The 26,133-nt window shown below is 47.1% G+C and overlaps 1 protein-coding gene across 3 annotated transcripts in view; it reads left to right on the forward strand.

The window, feature by feature from the left end:
• The window catches only part of TPCN1 (two pore segment channel 1), a 40,388-nt gene that overhangs the window by 1,816 nt on the left and 12,439 nt on the right, over positions 1-26,133 (forward strand). For 2 of the 3 annotated variants that reach the window (XM_079323108.1, XM_079323109.1), the window contains exons 3-13: positions 15,829-15,953; positions 18,366-18,542; positions 19,324-19,437; positions 20,224-20,354; positions 20,856-20,944; positions 21,521-21,555; positions 22,103-22,161; positions 22,842-22,941; positions 23,831-23,947; positions 24,770-24,894; positions 26,042-26,090. In XM_079323108.1, coding sequence (XP_079179234.1) covers positions 15,829-15,953; positions 18,366-18,542; positions 19,324-19,437; positions 20,224-20,354; positions 20,856-20,944; positions 21,521-21,555; positions 22,103-22,161; positions 22,842-22,941; positions 23,831-23,947; positions 24,770-24,894; positions 26,042-26,090 — 1,121 coding nt within the window. Of the gene's footprint in view, positions 1-12,315; positions 13,048-15,828; positions 15,954-18,365; positions 18,543-19,323; positions 19,438-20,223; positions 20,355-20,855; positions 20,945-21,520; positions 21,556-22,102; positions 22,162-22,841; positions 22,942-23,830; positions 23,948-24,769; positions 24,895-26,041; positions 26,091-26,133 lie in introns of those variants that run through there. The other variant, XM_079323110.1, reaches the window with a different exon arrangement.

A 26,133-nucleotide genomic window follows, 5' to 3' on the forward strand; every position in this document is an offset into this window, starting at 1 on the left:
TTGCCTTCCCAACTCAGGAATTAATTTTGGATAATCAAGATTCTCCCTCCCTCCTCCTCCTCTGCCACCCCACAGTGCAGATCCCTGACAAAATTGCCCAGTTGACTTTCTCTAAGCTCTGTTTTATCCTTGCTTCATCCCATCTGCTTGTCTTTTAAAGTTTAGCCCTCTATTTTTAAGTTAAATAGAAGAGAGATTTCTTCCTCCATCCACGAGTATATTTATAGGATTCCTTGTGACTAATTTTAATCACTCTTCCCTCTTTCTTTCCCCCACCTCCCATCCCTTCAAAGAAGAACTTGTGTGAGGCTTAACAATTGCTTGAAGCCAGCATGACTGTGTTAAAGCACAGGCATGAGAATGAATGTATTAATAAATAAAATTCTCCACATTGAAATACAGGGAAGTTCTTTAGGGACCAATTTTGTGCTTCTTACAGGATCGCTGTGTGGTTTTTGAGAACTCATTTCCTGGGATCCTTCGAATGAAATGTCTCTTATTTGTATGTTTTCATCACTGTTAAAGTGGGATTTGCTGCAGCAATATAAAGCTTATGCTGTGGAAGTGATAGGGAATGATTACAGAGCCTTCTGAAGTCAGGGTGGGATGGAGGATTAGGGGGGAAGGCTGGCATCAACAACTTGAAAGGCAGGTTTATCTCTGGAGGCGGGAAGCTTAAATCAGGGAGTGAGCCCACTGACACCAGCACTGGCAGGAGTAAGCTTGTTTAAAAACCAGGATGTGTGGTCCAGCTTTTGCTCTTTGCCTGCACAGAAAATCTGCTGTGAAATGCAGTGAAGTTGTGTCTCGTGTGAGGAATCCAGTGTGTCCCCTCTGCTCTGCCTCCCTCCCCTTGTCTGCTGGGCACTGATTAACAGAACTGTGTGATGTCACTTTTTCAGTCAGAAGCTTTTCTTTTCCAGGGAAAAAGTGTGTGAGAAGTCCTTGTCAGGGGGGAGAGAGCCTGCCAGGGTGAAGATGAGGACATGGGGACAGGGAAGGTCAGGAGGGTCTTTCCTTCTGCCTTTATTTTCCCATTTCTAAACTCTCACAAGTGAATATTCAGCCAGAATTTGGAGGAACAGCCATCATCAGCTCCAAGGCATTCAATGACAGGTTAAACACAAAACTTTTTCTGAGGTGTGTCCCCAGAACAGGCTGGGACTGTTTGCATCCTCTCCCACCATCCTCTTCCAGGTGACACCTGGGGAAAGACAAAGTGGCTGTGCAGCTGTCCCTTGTTCAATCACATGTTTGAGGTTGATAATAATTAAGTCCCACTCTTGCTTTGTGTTCCTGTGTGGACAAACTCCTCTAAATTTTAGTCCATTCTCCAGCCTGTCACAACCATGTCACTGAGTGCTGTGTACCTGTGTGGTTCAGTGTATATCAGCTCTTGTGTTTTTTAAAGAACTTTTTGTGCTTTTAAATTAAAAACAACCTATCCATGGTCTGGCTTTGTTCAAGTCAGGTCTTTGGATGAATGAATTTGTAGTTGTGGATTCTTGGTGTTGATTGTCTGGAACTGGAGACAAGTTTTTGGGTTGAAATAAGTAGAAATAGGGTTTTCTGAAAGCAAGATGTAAAAAGAAGGAAGGGATTGAAGTGCAGGAGTGAATTCCTTTCCAAACCTTGCAGAAGAGTCCTCTCCTGGGTGAGTGGATATCTTGGGGTTAGAATAAAAGAGAGCTAAAGGAGAAAATTGTGTGGAAAATTGCATTCTTAAAGAAAATGTCCAGCTGCAAAAATTAATCTCCCAAATCCTCCAGCTCTTAAGCATTTAATGAGAGAAAATACTTGCATGGGGAGGAATATTAAACTCTGCCTTGCTTGGCTTGTGCTGGGATACAGGGCTTCCAGGGAGCTCCCATCTGCAGCCACCACAAAGGGTCAGAATCCTGCAAAGCTGACAGGAATTCAGACCACATCCAGAAAAATGTGGTGCTGCTGGTTTTCTGACTGTGCTGTGCAGGGGCTGGGTGATTTTCCTTTGCAGCTCCAGCAGCTGAAGGAGCCAGGGAGAAGCTCTTGCATCACCTGGATCCCCAGTGATGAGTGTGACTCTGCCCTTCCCTAACTCATCCTATCTGAGCATCTCCAGCTCAGCTCCCCAGCCCCTGCCTGAGGGCAGTGACTGATAGGAAATGAATTTCTGTAGAAGGCAGGAAGGGAGATGTGAACCTGGCTGTGGCCTTTCCCAAAATCCTGTCCTGAGAGTGATGAGAACCTGCCAGGGTTTAGTGATTTCCCATCCCTCCTGAACTCCTGGGAGATGTTTGAACAGAGCTCTCAAAACATCTCCTAAGTCTCTTCCACCTACAAAGGCAGCATGGATAGCCTTGAAAGTCTAGGACAGTGTCTCTCCTTGAGCTGATGGGAGCTATAAACAATAATGAGTGCACATTGATTTATCCTGTATTAGATCAGATACAAGACTCTCCTTTGCCTCCTGCATGGAAATTGCTGTAGCCTCAAGTAGAGTTTCAGTGTGTTCAGAGCAGACAGTAAAGCTCAGAGTGTTGTACACAGAACAATGGGATATTGTCTGTTTTCACACACAATGGGTGATGGCAGGGGGAAAGAAGTCATCTTTCAACTCTGGGTTTTTACAAGAAATCAAATGCCTCTGCTATTGAGGTAAAAACTAATTATTAGGGAGGTGGGGGAGCAACTGCAACAGCCAAGAGTGATGTTTTCCAGAAGGATTGTTGGAAGATGGGAAGTTATAACTTTGAGTGAGGTGCCTTTGCAATCTCACTTTCTGCTGCCTGAGAAGTGAATTGTCAGGAAAACCAGAGCCAGCCTGGCCTTTTGGGAAGGTGAATTATTTGGGAAGGTGAATATGTGCCTGGCACTGCTGGGAATGAACAGGTGTGTGAAGAAAAGGAGATTTCTCTGTTGGTGAGGTTGGAGGGGCCCAGGGCCTGTTGGTTGTGCCTGTAGAACAGAGTGGGGTGTGCTGGAAGGGACCCTCTGCCCTTTGGGACAGTTCCCTGATGAGTGTGGGAAGGGGCTTTCAGCAAAGCTGCTCCTTTTGTACCTGGCTGTGGGGACTCAGGTGCTGTTTCTGAGCACAGAGTCCAATTACACCATTAATGGATGTTCTAGACACCAAACTCATCTTTAAAAAAAAAAACCAAAAAACAAATCCTTTACTAAACCCCAGGTTAGGGGATTTGGGGCAGTTAATGTTCTTTTTGAGACCTGGATTTTGATGTGTAGCCAATGCAACCCAAAGTGTCAGAAATCTCTTCTGTGTTGGGTCTGGTTCCAGAACACATTTGTGTTGGCAGTGAGAGAGTTAAGTCTGTCCATGCAGTCCACAGCTTAGCCCATCTGGTCAAGGAATCACCTCAGATAACCCTGGAATGGTTTGGGTTGGAGGGTCCTCAGAACCCATCCTATTCCACCATCCTGTCACAGGTGAGGTTTCCAGGTGTTAAACAATTCCTGGAGGGCTGAGGAGGCAGAGAATAAACACCTGGCCTTTGGGAAAATGCTGCAACCAAATGTCTCTGGGACCCATGCTTCCTGTGGAACTGAGCTGCTGGGGAGGCATTCTGGCTTTGCCACCTTTGGAGGGGAGGATCTGTGGATTTTGGTCCTGTGGGGAAGCAAGGCTTTCAGAGGTGGCTGTTTGGGTATGAAATGCTGGAGCTAATTAAGGTGAAGGAATGAAGGGGACGAGGGAACAAGCAACTGCTTGCATTGGACCTGGCAGGTTCCAGGATTTCTGACAGCCAGGCTCTTAAACAGCCTTTTGGATTATCTGGTGGCTTTCTTGGATGCTTTGCAGGATATTTTCTCACGTCATGGCCCCTAGTTCTACCAATTTGCCTTTAATTAGTTCCAGCAGCAGTGCTTCTGCTGCTGCCTTTAGAGGTGAAACAGGGCCAGAGCACAGGACTGGGATCCCATTTTGGGGAGCAGTCTGGTTCTGCTGCTGGAGCAGCTCCTCCTTGCACCTGGGGTAAGTCAGGTAATGCCACTGTAGGTCACAATCTCACCTGGGAAGTGCTGATTACTCCTGGTGGGAGTGGACAGGTAGGCTTCACTTCATTCCTTTGTTATGAGGAGGTGCTGCTTTGCATTGCTGTGCATGATTCATTTTTCTTAATATGCACCTGCTTAAAATTTATAGAGAGAGGGATTTTTTCCAAAGCCCAAGTGGTGGTTTTCTGGAGGATTGTTGGTTATGCCTCTGAAAGTCTCATTTCTCTGACCTAACAGCCTTGCATTCTGCAACTTCTGCCAGGGCTCCTCTAATCCTTTCCTGGCCTAGATGACTTTAAATGAATGTTTTAAGCAAGCAAAGCAAAGCAAAACTGCCTCTGAGATGAGTGAGGGGTGAAAATCTTGGAAAGGGAGACGAACAGCCAAAACATAAGGAGATTATTGTTTTCTCCTTCAGTACAATTCGTTTCCCTGGGTGATGAGCTCTGTAAGCTCAGAGGAAGGAGGGAAATGCTGCTTTTTAGGAGATGTTGGGATCTTTTGCTATGATGTTAGAAACAGTGAAAAACATGTTTCTGCTCTGAACTATCAGAGAATGTCCTTGTCCTGAGAATCCAGGTTTTAAGGCAGGGCTGTGTTTAATACTTGGGTAGAGCTGTTGCCTTTCTTTCATGAGAAAGAGCCCTGTGCTGCCCAAAACTCCCAAGCATTTGTGTGGAGACATTCTCACCGTGGCTCTGTGAGCCTGCAGAGGAAGAGCCCCAAGCACAGTGAAGTACCAGGAGGTATGGAGGGCTGCAGTCACTGTGGGTATTTTTTCCAAGCCTGCCTTGTTTTCTGAGCTCTGCAGGAGAGCAGTTTGCACAATGCACACGTTGTGTGTCTCACAGTAGGATGCTCTGTCAAACAGAATCTTAGCACTGTTGACTCTTTCACGCAGCGAAAAAAAAGAAAAATCCCAGTGATTTTTGTCTTGAATGCCCCATGCTGTTCAAATCTGAGCTGGTAACTGTGTCTACAAGGTAGAGAAGACTTGGGTTAGTGTTCCATTATCCTGGAGTCGAATGGTTCTTTCTCCTTTGTCATCTCCTGGAGCAGTGGGGATGGAGATCATCTCACACTGTAAATCCAGGGGGGATACTGCAGAGTGGGACAAGGGGTCTGGAAGCTCCACATTCCCTTCCTGAAAGTGGGACTGATGACCTTGATGCTTTGAGGTTGGGAGCCCCTTTGTGTATCTCTTCTCCAGCACAACTCTCATCTTTTTAGGCTGATAAAACAGGCTAGTCTTAGGTGTTTCCTCCCTCAGCTGACTGCTTTCATTGGGAAATGTGTGATAAGGGCACGTGTCGTGTCATCAGAGGGCTCTGCTTTTTTGAACAGGTGGTCCTGGAATTATAAAAGATGTTAAGGAGTTTGAAAGTGTTGGAGCTGCAATTTTAAATTGACAACTTTCCAGCTCGAACCGGTCACTCCTCAGCCACCACAGCTGACTTGGAAACATTTGGCTCAGGAAGCGGAACAACAGTTGGAAACAAATAGTGATTAGTTTTTTCATGGCTTCCCAGGGAACGCATGGGTTTGTTCGTTTCCCCCCTCATTTTGTGGCTCCTGTGGATTTTTAAGGCACTGTAGATGCAGGATGTTCAGTTGAGCCAAGCCTGCGTACTGGCAGATTAAAATGAGCAAAGGCTGAGCACGCTGAGTTCACTCATCATAACCAATATGATGCTTCTCAGAACTTCCTTTGCCCTTGGTATCTTCACTGAGGAATCCTGCCTGCTGCCGTCAGCCCCCCTGCGTTGAAATCCCATTTTACCCATTTCAGTGCTGTAAGAAGTGCTGTATAAACTAAACAGGAGCATCTGTGAAGTGGTTAGAGTTGTTGTTGATTGCCTTTTCCTTATTGCCTTCAGGGGATTTAGGCTTGAATTTGCTGGAAGTAGAATTTATGAGCCAGAACGCTCCATTTCTGATCCTTGAGCTGGGGAAAGCGCGGTGAATTAGATGGGTCTCTTCTCCTGCCTCCCGTGTCTCTGGCTTTTGATCTGGACCTCGCAGGGCTCTCTCTGTGTCTTTAGCATAATTGCTTTTTGCATGTGGAGAAGAAGGCTGGGTTTCACATGGCTGCTTTCTTTATGGGGAGCTGCAGGAGCAGCGTTGGGGTCGGGGCCATCTGCTCGCCCTGAGCGGTTCCGCAGGGTCTCGGGCACCTGAGCCTCCCCTGGGGGACAGGGACAGCAGAGCTGGGCTGGTGATCAGTCACAGCGGCCCCCTGGCCTTGGGGACACATCCTGAGCACTGCAAGAGGACACTGCTGTGGTTTGAATCATGCTCTGGGGGTCTGGAGCATCCTGTGCTGGTTTGGAGCATCCTGTGCTGCTTTTACAGCCACGATCTGGTGATGTCTGTTTGGAACAAAAGGCTTTTCTTCTGCTTATGTGTGGGGATTTGGGATGTTTATGTGTTTAGAAAATTGAGGGTGTATCTCTGTGCACAGCTGTGTTAAACCCCCTGGTTCTGTGGGGCTGGACATCTCAGCTACACTTGTGTTTTTCACCTAATGTGTGTGTTTCTGTATTGTCACTTGGGAATGCCTGTGTTTTATTCCAGCTATAACCATTTTGCAGAGAGAGAGCATTTTCACTATCCCCCACAGATTCGGGAAAGTTTATGGCACAAAAGCAAAGTGGATTTCACTAGAATGCACAAATATGTTCCTGGTCTAACCAAATGAAGAAATACCTGTAGAATTAGGACTAAGTGATCAATCCCTAAGTGGGAGCACTGAGGAAAATGTTGACATTTGGGTCAGAGGGGTGAAGTGACCAAGTCAAAGCCTTTTCCTTTCAAATACAAGGCTGGTGACAGCCTTATCTGTAGTGGCTGCAAAGGAGAAAACTTAAGCATTCAAAATTTTCTATACTTTGAGGCAGCACAAATGTACAGAAAACAGAAGTGTTCATGGAAACTTTAAAGCTGTTGGAGAGGCAGCAAAAAATCACAGTGCCAGTATGCCTGGGCTGGCTAACACATAAGATATAGGGATATGTAGATAAATTTATATCAAATGAAGGAATTTATATCAAATAAAGGAATTTTCCTCCACCTGGGCATGGAGGAAAATCCTGAAGAGAAATGTGGTCAGCAGAGTTAAAGGTGCTCTAAAGGACTTGAGAAATAAAAAAACATATTAAATGATTGCAGCCTGTCAGAAGTTCAGGGTTTAACAATAGTGCTACAGGGAAGCTCAAGAAATACTGAATGTGTCCTATATTTGCTGAAAAGCCAGATGACACAGTCATTGTATGGCCTGTTCTTCCATCCCCACAGCAAACAGAGATTAAACAGCTGATTCTAAAGGCTGGCATTTAAAAATCAGCAGATGACTTTTGATTTTAAGGCAGCAGCTGAGGCAGTCTGTACATGGCTGTGAGAGTGACTTTCTCCCAGCCCCAGAAGGTGTTTTGCACCAGGCAGGAGGTTGCAGGCCAGCCAGCCAAGATTTCCAGGCAAAACAATGGGAAATCAGCAGTAGCTCTTCTAAAATCTGGATTCAAAGAACAATTTTTTTGTGTGTGGAAGACTTTTGAAGTGAAAGCTGTCCATTTTCTGAAGGTGTGGTTCTGTGTGAGGGCTGTAGGACTTGAAGTAAGGACCAGCTGAGGGAAAATCAGTGTTTAGCAGATGTCACATTAATGTTTAACTCCTTCCTTCCTCTCCAGCCATTAAATGCAAACTCCAGTTCCTGCCAGCAGTGGTTTCCACCAAATGTGCAGGAGCCTTTTTTCCTAATGGAGAACAGCTCCAGCACTTGGGGCTGGGCTTTTCCCTGCTCCTTTACACGTGTCTTCCTCTGAAGTTGGCAGCTTCCCTTTCCTGTCTGAAGGACAAGGCAAAGGAGATGTGGCAGTGTTGGATTTCAGAGGAATCAGTGTGGTGGAGTCATGTTCTAACACTGCAAAACACAATTGCCTCCTTATCATTGCTGCACCACAACAAATAACTTTAATTGGTCTCAGCCTGTCGTGGTAAGATGTTGAGAGTTTGTTATTTAACTTTTAAATTTATGTCGTTTTCCTGCTAGCCCTTTTTCCTCAGGGAAAAAAAAAGGTCAGTAAGGCACATACCTTATCATTGCCTTCTAATTCTAGTGCTGCTTTGGCCATGCTGGAGGTTTGTTACCCAAATTATTCCTGGTTTCTCCCAAAGGGAAGAGCTTCCTCTGTGCTTGCCAGTGCTGACTTTGTGACTTCCCTGGAGAGCCCTGGTGGCTGGAGCTGGCAGTCAGTCCTGGCAGCACACTGCTCTCGTTAAAAAGGCCAGATTGCAGCTTAATCAAACATCTTTCCAAAGTGCATCAGGGAAATCCAAAGGCTCTGCTTTGGAGAATTGAAATGAGGAACGTGCTCTCAAACTGCTGACATTGTGTTGTTACCAGAGCCAAAGCAGATCTTTAATGTGTTCAAAGCTGGAGACACTGGTTGGCCTTTTTGGAACAAAAAGAGGAAATTCCTCTGTGTAACAGGATATGTTAAAGAAATGCTATAGCTGAGGGACTCTGATATTGTCTCCTTCCATTACTTCCTCAAAAATTATGAATTAAAAATGTGTATGTGTGTGTGTATTTCATGTCTGGCCTCTCTCTCTGCCTTAGGCAGAGTTTTCTTTTCTATTTTCCCTTTTTGGTTCTGTTCAGCAAAACCTTAACTGTTTCCAATTGTTTTTTTCCATTCATTAGCTGTTGCATAGAGCCCCTCAGTGACTCAGATATTTGATTCCAGTTCTGGGATAATTTTATCTCAGTGTGTGTAAAGCCTTTGTTGCTGTGATACGATCAGACTGATGAGGGTTTGGAGCATATTGGCTGCTGAAAGGATGGATAATGTGAGTTGTAGGTGATCCTTCTGTTGTGGCTTTGGCTTCTCCTTTTTGTGGTGTTGTGGTTCATTTGTTAAGATAAGAAATAAAGGATATGAAGCTGGCAGCAATTTGGCTTGACACAAGTGAGATTCTTAATTATAGCTTCCTAATGCAACCTTTCATTTTGTGGGACTTCTGCTGAATAAGAATGCTTTGGATTGGACTTTGCAGCTCTGTTAAGAAGCAGGAATTCCTGTGCTCCCCAGTCTTACATTGAAGGAGTGCCTGGTTCCAGCTCTCCCTGTGATATTTCCTGGACTCTCAGATGCAGGAGGATTTAATCCCACATCTGTCAGGAGGTAGCTTTGTGGAACAGGGCTTAGACAGAGGGTGGTTTTTATCTGTCAGTTCATCTTCAGCCCCTGAAGTCTTGCTAACCTAATTATGGATCCCAAACATCTCAGAAAGGAGGGATCTGCCCCTCTGCCTCTTGCTGCTGTTAATTCAGGAGTGAAAGTTATCCCAGTTCCTGGCCAAAACTTCCCACATAATATTTCAAGAGGAGAAAAAAAAAAGAAGTCAGAGTGACTCAGGGCTGAGATCAGAGGAGAGCAGGTGTCCTGGGGAGACGAGGCAGTGAACTGCACAGATGAGGATCTCCAACCAGATGGGTAAAATGATCCTCTTCCTTATTTTCCTGGAAGTCTTTAATTTTATTTTTCCTTCTGGTTGTTCGTTCCAAATGTCTGTGTCCCCAGGAGGGTGGTGCAGGAAGTGAATATCCGAGTGAATCACCGTGGCTCTTCTCCCGAGCCACAGAGCGAAGGGTTAACTGGCTCAGCCTCACTCAGAGCTGGATGGAGCCAGGCTTTCTGCTGGGGCTGAACCATTTCCTAGCACACTTTGGCTCTGCTGGCCCCGTGTTCAGCCTGTGCTCTGGGGGTTTTACATGTGTGCAGTGCAGATGTTAGCAAGGATGCAGCGCTCCCCTAATTAAACAGCGCTGGGCGTAAGCTGTCTTCCAGAGACTGAGGAGAGGCAGTGATATATAAAATGTGACTTACCATGCTGAGGGACATCTGCTCCTCCTTCAGCAGGGTTCAGCTCCCCGTGGTGATGGAGGCATGATGTGAGCTTGTGTTGGTGCTGGAGGAGCTCTGCATCCTCGAGTCGAGTCGCCTTTTACCACTAACAGGAAGCGGCAACATCCGTATTTTTTAAAAAATCTTTCCTGTGTTAAATAGGAAGCTGAAGTGACTTTATTTGTTGAGCTTCACAGCAAGGGAGTGCTGTGAGAATACAGTAACACAAAGAGCCCCCAGGCCTTTGCATATGTTTCTGCTGTGCCCTTGTCTCCGAGGAGGAGCATGACTCAGTTACGCTGGCTGGAAATATTCCGAAGTAGATTATTTCTCTTGTAGCAGAAGGGCTTGGCACTGCTCTCTGTTGGAGATGCCCTTTTTTCCTAGGCAACAAACTGACAGCAAATTGTTTAGACTTCCCCACGGCTGTTCTGTTCCTTCCCACAGTGTCCCCTGGAACAGGACAGGCACCGAGACATTTTGGGCTACACAGAGCAGCGGTGCCATGCTCCTGTTGGCACGGCACTGAGCTGGCAACCAGACAGCAAAGGCAGTGATTTCCCTGTCTGTCTGTCTGTCTGTCTCACCTCTGAGATGTGTGGCCAAGAGCCAGACCAGCTGTGCTTTCCAGGCAGCTTCCAGCTTTTTTTCTGCCAGGTAGGTGAGCCTGGCCTTGAAGAGATGAGTGCCCGTGTGTTTGTGCCTCAGTGCTTGGAAGGAGCAGTTTCCTATCAGCCTCCTTGGGGAGGGAGGGAAAGTTAATCCTCTGGAGGTGAGGCTACATGGCCTGTCAGCCTTTGGAAAGGAAAATGCCATCACTGGTGCTGGGACAACTCCAATACCTGACTAAAATCTTGGCTTTGGGACTGAAGATGCCTGCACAGATTGTGTTGAGGAAGGGTGGGCATCTACCTTGTTTCCATGGTTTTTTTATGGATTTGCTCCTTTCTCCTTCCTCCTTCTTCTCCTTCTCCTCATCCATTCTCAGCACAGCCTCAGGAGCAATGTCACTGAGACAGCCAGGAACCTTAGCCAGCTCAGGAATCCTGCTCTGGGACAGGTCTTGGATGTGAGTTCAGGAGATCCAGGAACACCAGGAGGCTTTTGATCCTGCTGGGATCTGCCTTCTTCCACGAGCTCATGTTCAGTGCTGTGGGATGCCTGGTTATGTTTGTAAAGCTTGGGCTCTGTGGCTGAGTTTGGGAATTACAGATCCAGTGAGGATGGAGGGTGTGAGAAATAGAGGGGGTTATGGCAATGAGGAATGCAAAGCCTGAAAAAAATGGCTCCAGCTGAATGGTGGAATGGTAAAATCATTGAATGCTTTGGATGGGAAGGAGCAGACACACTCCACTAGAACAGGTTGTTCCAAACCCCATCCAGCCCTGAACACTTGAACACACTGGAGGCTGGAGCTGCCCAGACCATGTGCCCTGGACAGGCTGACCTTTCCCCAGTGCAGGAGGTGATGCTTTCCTTCCTCCTCCCTCTTTTGGTGAGTTGCAAGGCCATGTGAATGAAGGTGTGTCCGTGTGTCCTCAGCATTTCTTTTTTTGCCTGTCAAGAGAAATGTCACTCACACATGGAACTCACTGGAGCAACTTGCCTATTGCATCTTGCACTGACTCCACACGTGATGTGTGAGCAGTATGAATGACAGAATAAGGATGTTTTTTTCTGATTTGAGTCACTTCAGTCTTCACATGTTCTGCAGTGTTCTGTCATCACAGCACTTGCTAAAATAGCAATATCTGGGCAGGAATGGAAGCTAACCTCCAAACCATCCTCAGCCATTTAGAGGAAAGCCCTGGTAAGTCCAGCACAGGCTTTGGAGCCAGTTTGGGAATCTCAGGCTGTTTCAGTGCATCCATAAAAAGTGTGTGCTATCTGGAAAACAACATCTGGCAAACTGGCTAATAAGAGCCACGCCGAGGGAGTTCTGAGGCAAATGGAAGAGCTGCCCTGTAGGTTGGTTTATAACTCTTTCAATTTGTAGTAGTTTGCTGGAATTTTTTAAAATTTATTATGTATTTAAAGAAGTGCAGACACCAAAATGGAATTCCAGAGTGACTTCAGTTTGATATATAATAGCTGCTTGGGAAAGGTGATTTATCCCAGCCTCCTGTGGATGTTTTCTGTCCCTTATTCTCCTCTCAGCTCTGCCCTGGAGATCCCCCATGGCTGTATGAACTCCTCCAAATGAGAGGAGTTTGTTTGCTCTCAGCCCATGGAGAGTTTTTCCTTCCCCTAAGCAGGGAATTTGTTTTGCAGAGGGAGAGGTTTGGGCTCTGGAAAGTTTACGCTCCTTCTCTTTCTTCCTTGTTTTTTTGTTTTTTATTGTAATGATGACATATGGAAACTATTTACACAGGAGCATGCTCCGCTGCACTGAATGGAAGCGCTGGAGTCCCGGCAGCCTCGTTCCGGATGCCTTGTGGAAACAGACAGCTGGTTTTGCTTTTTCTTTTATTTTTTCTCTTTTTTTTCTCCCTTCTTTTCTTTTTTTCCCTGCCTCCCTCCCTCTCTCTCTTTTCAGGGAATGACTGGGATAAGTTACACAAGTGTAAGGAAGGAAGCTTTGCCATCTGTGACCAGCCCAGTTCACTTCCTTTGGCGTGCCCCTTGCGCCGCGAACTTCACAAAATCTCCTCTTTCTTTCTTTCTTTCTCCTTTTTTTTTTTTTTTGTTTTTTGTTTTTTTCTGTGCTGGATATCCCTTGCTGTGCCTGCTCAGCACTTTGCCTCCTCTCCCTTGAGCTCATCGCGCTTGCTGGTGAGCAAGTTGTGCTAAATGCCAGAACACGAGAGCGCAGCACACGAATCGGCGCTCCGGCAGCACGCGTGTGCCTGGCAGCTCCTTCCAAAACCTCGCCCTGGGAAAGAGCCAGGGAAAGGATCTCCCTGAGCTCCGAGCCACCTTCCCCGCAGGGGAGGGGAGGGGAGAAGCTGCTGGTTTCTGCACAGCCGAGCCTTGTGCGCGGAGCTTTCCCTCGAGGGAGCCGCGAAATCCGGGAGCGGCTTTGGGAAGGGAGGGGAGCTGCGAGCGCCGGCGGCTGCCATGCAGTGGAGAGAGCTGCCTGCCATCTACTCGGAGGAGTCCGGGAGCCCTGTGGAGAGATCCTCCTATCTCATTGAGCTCCATACTGATGGTAAACGCCGGCGGGGATGTGGTGCAGCACGAGCCGAGCCCGGCTTGCATTAGTCTGTGTCATTGTTATCATGGGAGCAGCTGAGGAAATTAGCTCGCTGGAGGGCTGCCAAGCACACAGTCAGAGGGCTGCTCTTCAAATTTATTATTATTTTTATTATTATTTATGACCCAGATGATGCTGTTGCCTCGGGGATGCTAGATCAACCTTCTGGTACCTGATGGGGAGGGAGCTGATCCACAAAATGCAGCTCCCCACTGGAGCGCTCCAGTGCTTTTTCTGTTGTCTGGTTTAGACAGCAGGGAAGCATCTTGATTCCTAGAGCTGGGTTTTGGTTCTGATTTGCATCTCTGAGTGCTGTTCTGTGTTTGCAGCCTTGGTCTCAGAGCTGGGACAGCACAGAGCGGGATCCTGGGGTTTTTGCTGGGGTGTGTCTTTTCCTAGTGTGATCCTTTCCAGACAGGTAAATTTTTGCAAAAGAGCTGCTTCAGGGTTAAAGGTGATTTTGGCATCTTTTGGCAGGGTCCAATGTGTTGGTGTTTAGGTTAATGCTACAAACCTTTGCTGTTTTGATTCTCTTAAATTTTATATACTCTGTAACGTAGAGTCCAGGTTCTGATGAGAGATATTCCTGTAACTGTCAAGCACCAAATGTGAAAAGGTTTTGCTCTCAGGATGCAGTTTGAGGGAGTCTGTCTTTTTGAAGACACATCCCCAGCAGAAGCTCTGTAAATAATAACATTTAAGAACTTTTTAGAGCTTGCTATATAACGCTTCTGATTTTTGCATATGGCTGTCATCTCTTAGTTAAAAAGCAGACAAACCAGAAGGCTGCCATTCCAGCTCCATGGATAAATAAAAACTCCATCATTCAGTTTTTTTTCAAGATCTGTGCTAAATCAAGGGCTGTGGGGGAGGAACCGGCCTCATTCAAACATTTGTCCAGATTTTGAGTGGTATTTTAAGGGTGTGGGGGAAGCAAGGAAGAGAAACAGGCTTCGTGCTGCAGAATGCTCTGCAACCTGAGTGTGCAATCTGGAAGGTCTTCACAAACCCCAGGGAAATGTTATCTTGATTTGATTTGGGGGTGGGAGAGGCAGCTGTGGCTGTGCTCTGGTGAAGGGGCTCTGGTTTCTTCCCACTCCATTTCTCTGCCAGGAGCACATGGTGCCATTTCTCTTGGCTGGTGCAGAGTTTTTGGCATGGGCTCCCTCTCCACTCCAGAGGGTGTTCTGGAGAGACTGAATCAGTAATTCACCAAGGATTATTTTGTCACAGCAAATCTTCAGCAGGCTGTCATGAGAGGGGAAAAGAACCTCCTGGTGCTTTTTGCCCACTCTCAGATAACAACTTGGAACACTCAGAGAGAAGGAGCTGCCACACCACAGCTCCTGTGCTCATAAAAAAAGGGGGAAATCAGCACTGCTGTGCTGGCAAGCTCAGTTTTACATGTACCCACTTTGGGAACATGAGGCACTGGAGGAGGGAAGTCTCTTCTGAGAGCAGGAGCAGCCATGTGATGGGGGAAATGTTTGAAACTCTGGAGAGCTGAGAGTGTGGCTAGCTCCACCACAGGCCCTAAGTAGATCTCACTGCTCTGGGCTCTCTGCTCAATGTTCTTTGACAAAGGTAAAATAAAACTCCCAGTCCCAGAAGAAGAAACCAAGTTTGTACAGAAGAAACCCTTTTTGTACAGTAATTGTCTTCTTGCTTTGTTTTCATCTGTCCTAATAGCACTGAGGCTGCAGAATGCAAAAATGGCAATTATTTTGGACTTCACATACATGCCCTGTGTAACTCTCCCATGGGAAGGGCACTGTGTATCTGTAGCTCTGCTTGGGAGTTGCTTTTTTGCAATTGAATTGTTCTGGGGTTTTTTTTAAAACAAAATGTTTACTTACAGAATCTGATTCAAATGTTCAATGAGGCATTGTTCTATAGTTCTTTGCTGGTGAGAAGGACAGGCTCTCAGAAATTTCAGAATTAATGTGTGGAGCGTGAACAGAAAATTCATCTTGTGGTTTGTTTGCATCAGAGGGGTGTTGGTACTTACCAGCACCTCAGAGTATTGTGAAGATGTGTTATTTAGTGCCTCTGAAATGTGAGAAATGGGGCTTTCTGCTCAGAGTACTGACAGCCCCTCTCCTGGCATCATTCCCTGTGGCAGGGGCAGTGCTGTGTCCATCCTTCCACGGCCTCTGCTCCAAGCACATGTGCTAAAGCTTCTTGCTCCTTCAGCAAACCCTCTTTTCTTCACTGGGCTGGGCATCCTGGGAGGCTGCTGGCTGTAAGCTGCCTGCTGATGGCTCCTGATGCTGAGAGCAAGCTTCAGGCATGACAGCACACACCTGTGAGCCAGGAGAGCTGCTGCTGCACTGAATGGGAAGCTGTCTCTTTTGATGATCTTCCAGGAGCATTCCCGTGTGGAAGTGCTGGCTTTGAGTGTGTCTTTAAAGCTCCTGCCTGCCAGGAGTCAATTTGTCAGTGTGCAGCTGCCACTTTCCCAGCTACTCTGCCTGTGTGTGATCCCAGAGCCTCCTGCTCCATCACAGCTTCTCTGATGGTCCCTCTCTTTCTCTGGTGCAGATGGAGGCAGCTATGACATTGTGAATGATGCCTGTGTATGATCCCAGAACCTCCTGCTCCATCCCAGCATCCCTGATGTCCCTCTCTGGTGCAGATGGAGGCAGCTGTGACATTGTGAACCATACCTTGTGTGATCCCAGGGTTTCCTGCTCCATCCCAGCATTCCTGATGTCCCTCTGTGTTTCTCTGGTGCAGATGGAGGCAGCTATGACGTTGTGAACGATGCCTCCAGCCCTGCAGCCAGGGAGTGCTGTGCCCAGCAGAGCTCTGCCCGCCACAACTGGGAGATGAACTACCAAGAGGCAGCCATCTACCTCCAGGTGAGCCCTGCTGGCTGGGGACAATGGTCTGCAGGAGCCACAGTGCTTCCTTGTTTTGGGAAACAAGCAGCTTCTATTCCAAAGGCTGAAAATTTGGTGCTTTGCCAAGGGTTGTGCTTCAGGAGTGGGGTGGTGCTGGAGGCACCTCCACATGGGCTTTGGAAGTCATTTGGAACAACTGAAACACAAAATAGCCAGTAGCCTCTCCCAAGGACTGGGGTGGCTGGGGGATTCAGCACATGCACAGCTCTGCCATGTCAGCATGCAGGTTTTTGTCATAGCTGGTCATGGATGGTTGTTTCATCTTGACACTCAGTGCTCTCTTGTTCTGGAAGTGCAGGTCCCACTCCTGCTTTGGCCATGGGGTGGCCCAGTTAGTGTAGTCAAGTCATGTGAGGTACTAGAGAAAGCAGAAGTCTTGATTTCTACAGGATTAAAGGATGCTGGGATCAGGATCAGCCCAGGAGAGAAATTTATCACATTTAAAACAACGAAGAGTCAGACCCCACCGAGCTTCAATTACCAGGAACACCATCCTAACAGCAACAAAGGATCTGTGTTTTTCAGGTTGCTGTATATCTGGTGTGAGGAATTAGCCACCAAAACTGGGCTTCTCCCAGAGCTGTCCAGTCTGAAATTATTGTGGTTCTGTTACTGTCCATCCTTCCTTCTCTTTATTCTGTTTTACAGCTTTGGACCAAGTTGGGGTTTTTTTTTAAGCCACTGCAAGGTGACAGAAACAATTTGTTCCTCTCTGCTCTGACCCCACAGGACTGGGAAATCTCACTTCACAGTGAGAAGTATTCTAAATTTTATTTTAAAAAAATGAAAATTTAAATCTTTTAAAACAGTGTAGGCTGGACCTTGGCAACACTTGAGCTCCATGGTGTGCTGGGGCAGCCCTGGCAATGGCAGGGTGGCTCCAGCCTCTCTCCCAGGCTGTTGTTTAAACTCCTGATTGTTGGAGCAGCTCTGCAGAGGGTCATTGAGCTGCTGCAGTCTGATGGTAATGGGCACAGCAGGCCTGGCCCTTTGCATAGGGGTGATTGCTGCTGCTGCCTGGACCAATGGCCACGATGACACTGTCCTTGAAATGAGGTAGAATCACTTAAAAAGGGCTTTGTGAGCAGTGGCTGCAGGCAAGTGTTGGGTGTGGATAAGAGGCTTTGCTGTCCAGCCAGGTTTGGAATTGCTTGGCTCCCAAGAGGATTTAGGCTGTTTGTCATTCCACAAGTGTGTTCTGCCAGGTGTGGATGGGAATGACCCTGCTGATCTCAGCCTGGGCTTTTGCAGGACTGGCTCTGTCCTGCTCCAGCCCAGCTCTGACCCAGAAGTGTTTGTTCTGAGTCCCAGTGTGAGCTGGAATGAGTGAGAAACGTTGGGAGCCCTCTCCTGAGCAGGTCTGGAGAATGCTTCACTTGCCAAAGGAGAGTTCCCTGACCTCGTCACCCATTTGCAATCACAGCTATTCTGCTGTGATAGCAATGGCTCCACTGTCCTTGCAGTAATTGCCTGCCTGGAAAGATGTTAATTTAAATAAAACCTCACCACTTGTGCACCCATGTGGCCCTGCTGGGGGAAAGTGATCTCTTATGACAGTTCCCAAGGGGCAGCAAGTTTCCTGTGAGTGACAAAAGCTCCCTTGCCAAAACTGTTGAGTTGAGAAGGAGAAGAAGCTGTTGGGTGGTTCTGCATGAAAACCCTCTAAAATCTCCCCAAACTAAGTTTCATCCTGGGGTAAAGACAGTCACGATGTAGCTTTTAGGAAATCAGTTGTAGGCAAAGTGTTAAGATGGAGTATTTGACCTTTTAATGTTAATTAAGCTTTCTAGTTAAGAGGGAGTGACAAATCAGCAGAGAGACTTGTTAATTTTTCATGGAGTCTGTCTTACATTCCTGAAGCAGAAAACACTGTGTGTGCTCCAGTGTTTTCTCCCAGACATTTTGCAAGGCCAAGATAAGGAAGAACAACTGTCAGCCAGGTGCCCTGGAGCTTATCTGGGTGTTTTTGTGTTCTGTCCTGGAGAAGTTTAATCAAATGAGTCTGTAAACATGTGGAAGTAGTTGCAAGTAAATGAAGTGCTGTATTTATGTTGGGATGTTGGCTGGAGTTTCTCTGCCTGCCTTTATAAACTCTCCCAGCTCTCTGCCTCATTGTGAAAAGGCTCAGGGGTTTCTGAAGCAGGAGTTTGTGCATATTAAAGAGTTTCATTACTGAAATGTGCTTATGAGCAGAAGGGAGTGTCCCATGTGTGCAGAGTCCACACCTCAACAAACACATCAACAACAGGCTGGAAATGGGAATAGCCTGTTGGGAATTGTATCTAATCCCTATAAAAGTCTGCACTCTTCACTCTTTTACAGTCCTGAGAGTCACTAATGCTGCTCCCTTCTTCATTCCTGCTGCCCTAGGAAGGAGAAAACAATGACAAGTTCTTCACTCACCCCAAAAATGCCAAAGCACTCGCTGCCTACCTCTTTGCACACAACCACCTTTTCTACCTGATGGAGCTGAGCACGGCCCTGCTGCTGCTGCTGCTGTCCCTGTGCGAGGCTCCAGCCGTCCCCATGCTCCGCCTGGGCATCTTTGTGAGTACCTGGGGCTGCTCTGCTTGCTCTGCTCTGTGCCTGACAGCAAATGGCCACACAGACAGGGAGGACGAGGCAGTCAAAGAAAAAAAATCCACCTGGCTTGTTGTGGAAATGGTTGAGAACAGATAGGCCAGACAGCAAAGCTTCCTTTTCCCATCTGATCTAGGCAGAGCACAATGTGACACTCATTTCGTGTTATCAATTTGTGCAGTTCTTCATTTTGTAACAGAAAGGGATGGTTTTTTTCTCTTTTTTTGTGAGATAACTCAGCAGTCTGTGTGCTTTGATGAGGTGGTTACTAAGTTTTTGTCATTACCCCAGCACCACCACTGGTTCCTAGAACACAGATCAGGATCCTCTGTGATTGTCCAGAATGATAAATTCAAGAGAAAACCTTTCTCTCTGTCCAGCAGCTCTTCTCCTGTGTTTCAATGAAAAAAAATACAGTCTCCATATTTTTTCAAAGTGTTTCTGCTCAAGTTCTTGATGTCTTGGCCTTTTTTAAAGTTTTTTTATGTATTGCTCAAGCCCAGAAGGGGCACGGATTTCAGGGAATTCTGGCCTGATATTGCTTAGAGGAAAATGCACTTTTATAGGTTTTAATAAAAGCACAAAGCAATAGATTTAGAAATTTTGAAAAACAGTGCTATGTTAGCAGTAAAAGAGTGGCTTGGGGATTTCCTGCATGCCACAAGGTGATGCTCAGCCTGCTCCTTGCAAAAGGAGGGGCAGGAGTGTGGGCTGGGCTGTGCTGCTGTTCTCACCTGTGCTCTGGCAGGTCCATGCAACCCTGGAGCTGTTTGCATTAATCGTGGTGGTCTTTGAGCTCTCCATGAAGATGAGGTGGCTGGGCTTCCAGACCTTTATCAGGCACAAAAGGACTATGGTCAAGGTGAGTTATCTGTGATTTTCCAAAATAAGAGTATTGGTCTAATATCTATACTCAACTGTGATGGACAAAAGACTCTGTAACAATTTAAAGTTACAAAGTGTGTGTTTATTCTAATACACTCTGCAAAATCACAGGTGATCACAGAGTCTATTTATTGGCAAAGGATTCAAACAAATACAAATTCATCATAACAGCCCCTCCCATCCCCTGCTTCCTATGGTAATTAGCTTGAATAGCTATTAAGCTATGATTGACTTCTTAAATTAAGTCTGGGGTCATTTTCATGGGGAGGGGTCTTAAAAGGAAGAAGTAAGGCGAGTCTTCCTCGCCCTAAACTCTTGACCTTTTCTATCAATGACAATACAAATGATTTCTGGGGATAGTCCAGTGTTTAAAAGAATGGGTTTCTGAATGCATTGTCTATGTTTCTTTGGGTCTGCTCACTAGTTTTGTCTTTTCTCATTGTAAGTGCAGCTGAGCAAACATAAAATGACAATCAATTATTTAAGTTTCAGATAACTACTCCCTTCTAACTTCTAATTATTTTCAGCAAGGTAACTAAAATCCTAATTTTCTAAAATTAGTCTTTCATCTGCTTAGTTGTCCTTTAGCACCTCCAAGAACCAAAGAGCCAGATTAAACCCTGCCCTGCAGCAGGGCTGACATAGCCACCATATCCCAGCTGCCAGACGATTCACCCGAGATCCTTCAACCCTCAGGGCCGCTCCCACCCTTCCCACACGCACGGGGGGGTGCTGGGGCTGATGTGTGCTCCCTGTGTTGCAGGCCTGCGTGCTGCTGGTGCAGTTTGTGGAGGCCATCGTGGTGCTGGTGCGCCAGACGTCGCACGTGCGCATCACCCGCGCCCTGCGCTGCATCTTCCTCGTCGACTGCCGCTACTGCGGGGCTGTGCGAAGGTGCTGCTGGGCTCTGCCTCCTTCCTGGGGCTCTGCCCCCGTCCTGGGGCTCTGCCCCCGTCCTGGGGCTGGGCTGGAGGGAGGCACTCGGGTCCTGCAGGCAGGAAAAGCAGTGGTTTTCCCGGGTGGTTGTGTTGGTCCCGTGGTGAGCTCAGTGCGCAGGGTCTGGGTGTGTGCAGCACCTTGCAGAGGTGTGGCTGCACTGCCTCTGCTCCTTGGCTGGTCTGGGAGCTGCACAGTGAATCAGGGCTGGGCTTTGGAGAAGGAGAGTCACAGCATGACTTCAGTGTTGTTTGCAGTACCTGAGAGCTGACTGCAAAGTGCAGATGGGGAGCTTGGAAATGATCTTAATTTAGCAAGCTTTCTACTTTTGATCCTTGGAGGGAGTGGGAAGAAAGCTCTCAAGTGTGGGGTGGTGGTGGTGGGAATTTTTCTTTCCCCTGACAACCTGGAGGAGTGAACGTGCAAATTTTAGTTTATTAATGTTTTCTGATTTTTCAGAAATCTGCGACAGATCTTCCAGTCCCTCCCACCGTTTATTGACATCCTTCTCCTCCTGCTTTTCTTCATGGTGATTTTTGCTATTCTGGGTGAGTTGAATTTATGGATGGAGAAGTGATGCTCTTAACCAGTGATTGTCCAAAAGCAATACGAACAACCTGGATGAAAATAAAGCTGATCAGATTCAAAGTGTTGCCAGGGTCTTCCATTTATCCCATTTCATCTGCAGTCATCTGGAAGACAGAGTTAAAACATCCAAATTATCTGCAAGCTGGGTATTTGATTTTGAGATAAAAGTCCTTTTGACCTTTTCCAGAGCACAGTCAGTGGTGTTTTCAAGCTCTGGTTCCACCAACTCTTCCTCAGTGTTGTGAGTTTACTCTGCATCCCCACAGATGCATGTCTGGAGTGCACCTGCTACAGTCCAAACCATCCCCAGAAAGTTTATTTTCCAAAAGGAGCAGAGAAATGCCAATGACACCTATTGGCAAATCTCTGTGGAGAAAATCTTCCAGATACTCCAATCTTCAGGGTGTCAGAGAGGATTTACTGTTAGTGGGACCTTCCCTTTGGGAGTTTCTCCACTGCTTGACATTGAACTGACTTTATTTTTGTTTGTTCTTTCTCTTTCCCCTCCTCCTCAATTTTCTCTGCTGCCTCTTTAGGTTTTTACTTGTTTTCTCCTAACCACTCGGATCCAGTGAGTATCTTGATTCCTTCATTAAGAATCCAACATGGCAGTGCAGTCAGAGTTTATTCCATGTGAGACCAAGTGCTGCCTGCTCCAGGCTGCAGTGTCACCCTGCTTTACCCTCTGTTGGGGAGCAGCACTCTGGAAGGAGCTTCCTCCAAGACAGGATGTCCCAAAGGGAACATTATCACAGTTGTTCCTTGTTCTTGATGCCTTAGTTCAGCCAAAAAGCCACCTGCCACTGTCCCCAGGGGAGGAGGTGTCTGGGGCAAAGTTTGGCCACTTGCACTGCTGTGGTCACAGCCACTGGTTCCTGCTGCTGCCCAGGCTGTGGCTGGCTGGGAAAAAGTACTTCTGAAAATGTGCTTTTGGTTTAACCCTAAACACAGCATTTCTCAGGGAGCCTTAAAAAGGACCAGTGCTGAAGTACTTTTCCCTAGGGAAGGCATCAGGGGATTGTGGGAGTGCCTGTATCCAAAGCTGGGGGGGACTGGTTGTTTTTTTGAACAAAATGTCCCTATGAATTCCTGCTTATCATGGGAATTTTTTCTTCCAGTACTTCAATACCTTAGAGAACAGCCTCGTGAATCTCTTTGTGCTTCTGACCACTTCAAAGTAAGTTCATGCTCTTCTATCTCAGTCCTTCCCTTAGTCCCAAAGAAATCTGGCAGAGCCAAGAGTTTATCTGCAGGAATGCTGTCTCCAAATGTGTGACTCCTTTCCTCTGCCTGGCAGAGAGAGATGTCCAGGGTCAGCCTGCATGGGAAGAACTGGTGTTTCATTTTCCTTTAGGACACTGTGACCTCAGCTGCAGAGTTATCTCTAAGGACTCAGACATTTTCATCACTGTGAGGGCAGTAAGGGGGAAACAGCTTTGTTAGGCCTTGGTCCAAGAAGGGAAAATTTGTGTTTTTGCTCCTTTGTCAGCCAGCAGCTCGCTGTTGAGAAGTACCTTCCTATTCCTGTGCTGCAGTTCACCTGTCTGCTAGGAAATTGGGATAGCAGCAGTGAGGAAATACTGATCTGCTGTCCAGGGAGAGCCCTGAGGATTGGGAAATTAGCAAAGGATGGAATAAATCTGAGGTTGTAACACCTGCATGAGGCTGTCCTGCTGTCAAGTATCAAAGCATAGCCCTGAACCACAGCACAAATCCCGTTTGGTGTTTGGGATGTGTGATGTTTATTTTTTTTCCCACGAGTTTTGCACAAATGTGGAAATCTTTAGGTGTGCCCTGTGCCTCCTGTGGGATGTGTGCATGAGTTACTGGTGTTTCCCTTGTGTCCTTTGGGTGCAGTTTCCCTGATGTGATGATGCCATCCTATGCCCGGAACCCCTGGTCCTGTGTGTTCTTCATCGTGTACCTCTCCATCGAGCTCTACTTCATCATGAACCTGGTGAGTCCCCAGGGCAGCCCTTCACTTCCCTCTGCCTGCTGTGCTCAGCAGAGCCTTCCCCATTCCCAAAACTGCTCTGCAATCATCTCAGACCCTTTGGCAGAATACTTGTAGAAATGGCAGCTTGGCTACAGATAGAACTCTTTTAATGTCTAACCACGAGGAATTGAACTAAATCACAGAAAACCAAATTATATGAGCATCTTTCAACTACTCTCCCATTAATATCATGCTTGGAGTGACATACTCAGTTGCATGAAATTTATTATCCTTCTCTGTCTTAATTATTTATCATAAAATGGCATTTTATTATCTGGACTTGCCCGAAATACTTTGTAAATCAGTTTGAAGGGGAAGGAATTACTCAGTATGGCAGGACTGCAGTGCTGATCACTGCAGAGTGAGAGCATGGCTGCCCAGGGGAGGATGTGAGTGCTGGAGAAGGGTTTGCCAAAGGAGCTGAGGAATTCTGCAGCCCAAGGGGAGGGATTTGATGCTCGTGGTTGGATTTCACTGCTTTCCCAGATGGAGGGTTAGCTCTGCTGCGTGTAGCCAAAGCTCCTGGGAAGGGTGAATGCAGAGAGCAGCCCCCAAGCCCTGCTTTCCAGGAACACATCAGGGCATTTGAATAAATCTTTTGATCTGGTTTTCTGCTGGCATTTGTGTGGTTTAGCTGTAGCTCTTAAAACCCTCTAGCAAGTGTTGAGAGGCCAGAAGCATCTGGACCTTCTCCAAAAAGTGGGTCAGAGCTGTGAGCTTGGGGATCCCTTTGTGGGATCCCTCGTGCCAGCAGGACCTCACTGACTCCGTCAGCATTCCTCTCCTTACTTCCCTGAAACCCTGCAGAGTATAAGGGTCAAACCAGCATTTTTTTTCCCTGTCTTCTCAGCTTCTGGCTGTTGTGTTTGACACTTTCAATGACATTGAGAAGAGGAAGTTCAAGTCTCTGCTGCTGCACAAGCGCACGGCCATCCAGCACGCGTACCGGCTGCTGGTCACCAAACAGGTACAGCTGTGCCAGCCAGCCCTGGGCTGGCCTGCTCCAACTGCACCTCCAAACAGGGCATTCACCTCTCCTGATTCTGCTCAGACTCACCACAGCCTGCTGGGTTTTTTTGTTCGTGTAACTTGTTCACCTCTGTGGAGAAAAAGCAGAGTGCTCTGAATTTCAGCCCTGTGTGAGGTTGTGGCTTGGTAAAATGAGGGGAGTTTGTTCTGGAGTGCATGTGATCATTGGTTGCTCTCTGAATCAGTCTGGGTTGTTTGAGGGCTTGTTTGGCTTTCCAAGCATCACTACTGAGAGGAGGGATGGGTCATACAATTGAAGATAGAGTCCATTTTCTAGATTGTGCAGAAACAGAAAGAATGCACCTACAAACAACTTTTTACAGGGACAAGCACTGTGGGGAGAAGGTTGATTTCTTGCTTAACTTGTTGGAACAGCTAGAGAAATCAGACCCAGAAATAACTAACCCTCTTCTAGAAGATTAGTTCGTGTTTAGTGCACATAGCTGATGGTCTTTAAAAAGTGCCATGGTGGGATCTGTTAGGCTGCCTGCTAATTTCCCAAGAAGAGGGGTTGAACTCTGCTTGGGGTGATGGGGCAACAGGGACCAGTTCTGCCTTTGCTGGAGGGACCAATTGCCAGGAAGGCTTTCTGATCTCTGTGTCCTGGGATCAGCTTGGTTAAAGTAATAGCTCAGGGTGCTTAGGGGGCTCAGTTATAATGTATGAAATCCTGCTTGAAACAAATCCAGAGTGAGAATTAAAAGCCTCTGTGCTTTCCTGCCTGGTGCTGCTGCTTCTGACAGCCTCCCTTTGTTGCCAGAGGCCATCAGGAATTTCCTTCAGGCACTTCGAAGGGCTGCTGCGCTTCTACAAGCCTCGGATGTGTGCCAGGGAGAGATATCTCACCTTCAAAGCACTGAACCAGAGCAATACCCCTTTAGTCAGGTAGGACTGTGCTGCTGCTGCACTGCCTGCAGCTGGGCTGTGTTCTTGGTTCGTGGAGTGAGCACTGTGTGGCACAGGAAGGGTTTTTCTGGGAGGGTTGCCTGAGAGCTGAGGATTTCCTTGGGAGGTGCTGGAGCTGCTGCGTGCCCCCTTGTGGATCCAGCACTGTGCTGGCTCTCCCAGGCTGGATGTGCTTGCCAGTGCCCTGCCCCAGCAGAGCCAGGGCTGGGGAGCAGTGCTGCAGCCTGCCAGGAGCCCTTCACACACAGCACAGCCTCGCAGCTTAACAAGTTTTTGCTTCTTTTCCAACAGCTGGCTGTCCCCCCCAGGGTTTTGTTAATTAAAATTTGGTTCTGCTGGTGCTTTCAGGGCTGCCATCCTCTGTGTTATGAGGCAGAGAATTGCCATTCTGGTGGGGGTGGGTGCAGCTATCTCCAGCCAGCAAGGGAGCAGAGGGAATTAGAGCAGGAGACCTTCTCTTCCTTTTCCTTTGTTCTGGCCACAGACAGGTTCCAAGTGACTCTCCTATGAAACTAGTGCTGATGCTTCTCCTTGAAGTCAAGTGCCACAGAGAAGTATTGAAAATGGCACAGGGAGAAAGACTGAGTTGTGAAATTTAGGCACTGATGTGACCAGTAAGAGTCTGACAAGTTCAGCATCCTCACTTTCAGACACATAAAACCTGTTACAGGCCTGACCCTGAGCACCTAGACTGGCACTCATGTTCTATGAGTTTCTTTGCTTTCGTGTCCTTTTTCAAACTTCATTTTCACCTTGAAAAGAAAATGTGCAAAGATGTTAGAAAAGGACTGTATGAGTAATTAAGACTTCATGAAGAGCAGTGCAATCTCCATCCCTTGGAGCTGGCATCTAAGCCTCAGGTCTTCCCTCTCAGTAGTAAAGTTCTGGAGTTCAGTAGAGTCAGAGTTTCCCTTAAGGCTGAAGCATTATAGAAAGGAGATTCTGGCTATTGTCAGTCAGGAACCTTTGGCCAGGCTGGGAAGAGGTCACTGGGGAGCTCTGTCAGCTGTGGCTGCAGTTCTGATGAGGAGTTAATAACTTCCAGAAACTCTCCACTGGTGACAAGAACAATTAAGGATCTGGTCATCCTCAAGGCTCTGATCAGATGTTTCTTTCTGTTTTGCAGTCTAAAGGACTTTTACAATTTCTATGAAGTTGTTGGCTTAAAATGGAAGGTAAGAGTTTGTTGGGTGGAGGAGAAGGAGCTGTGTGTGGGAG

The sequence above is a fragment of the Erithacus rubecula genome (assembly GCF_903797595.1).
Source record: "Erithacus rubecula genome assembly, chromosome: 19".
Lineage (NCBI taxonomy): Eukaryota > Metazoa > Chordata > Aves > Passeriformes > Muscicapidae > Erithacus > Erithacus rubecula.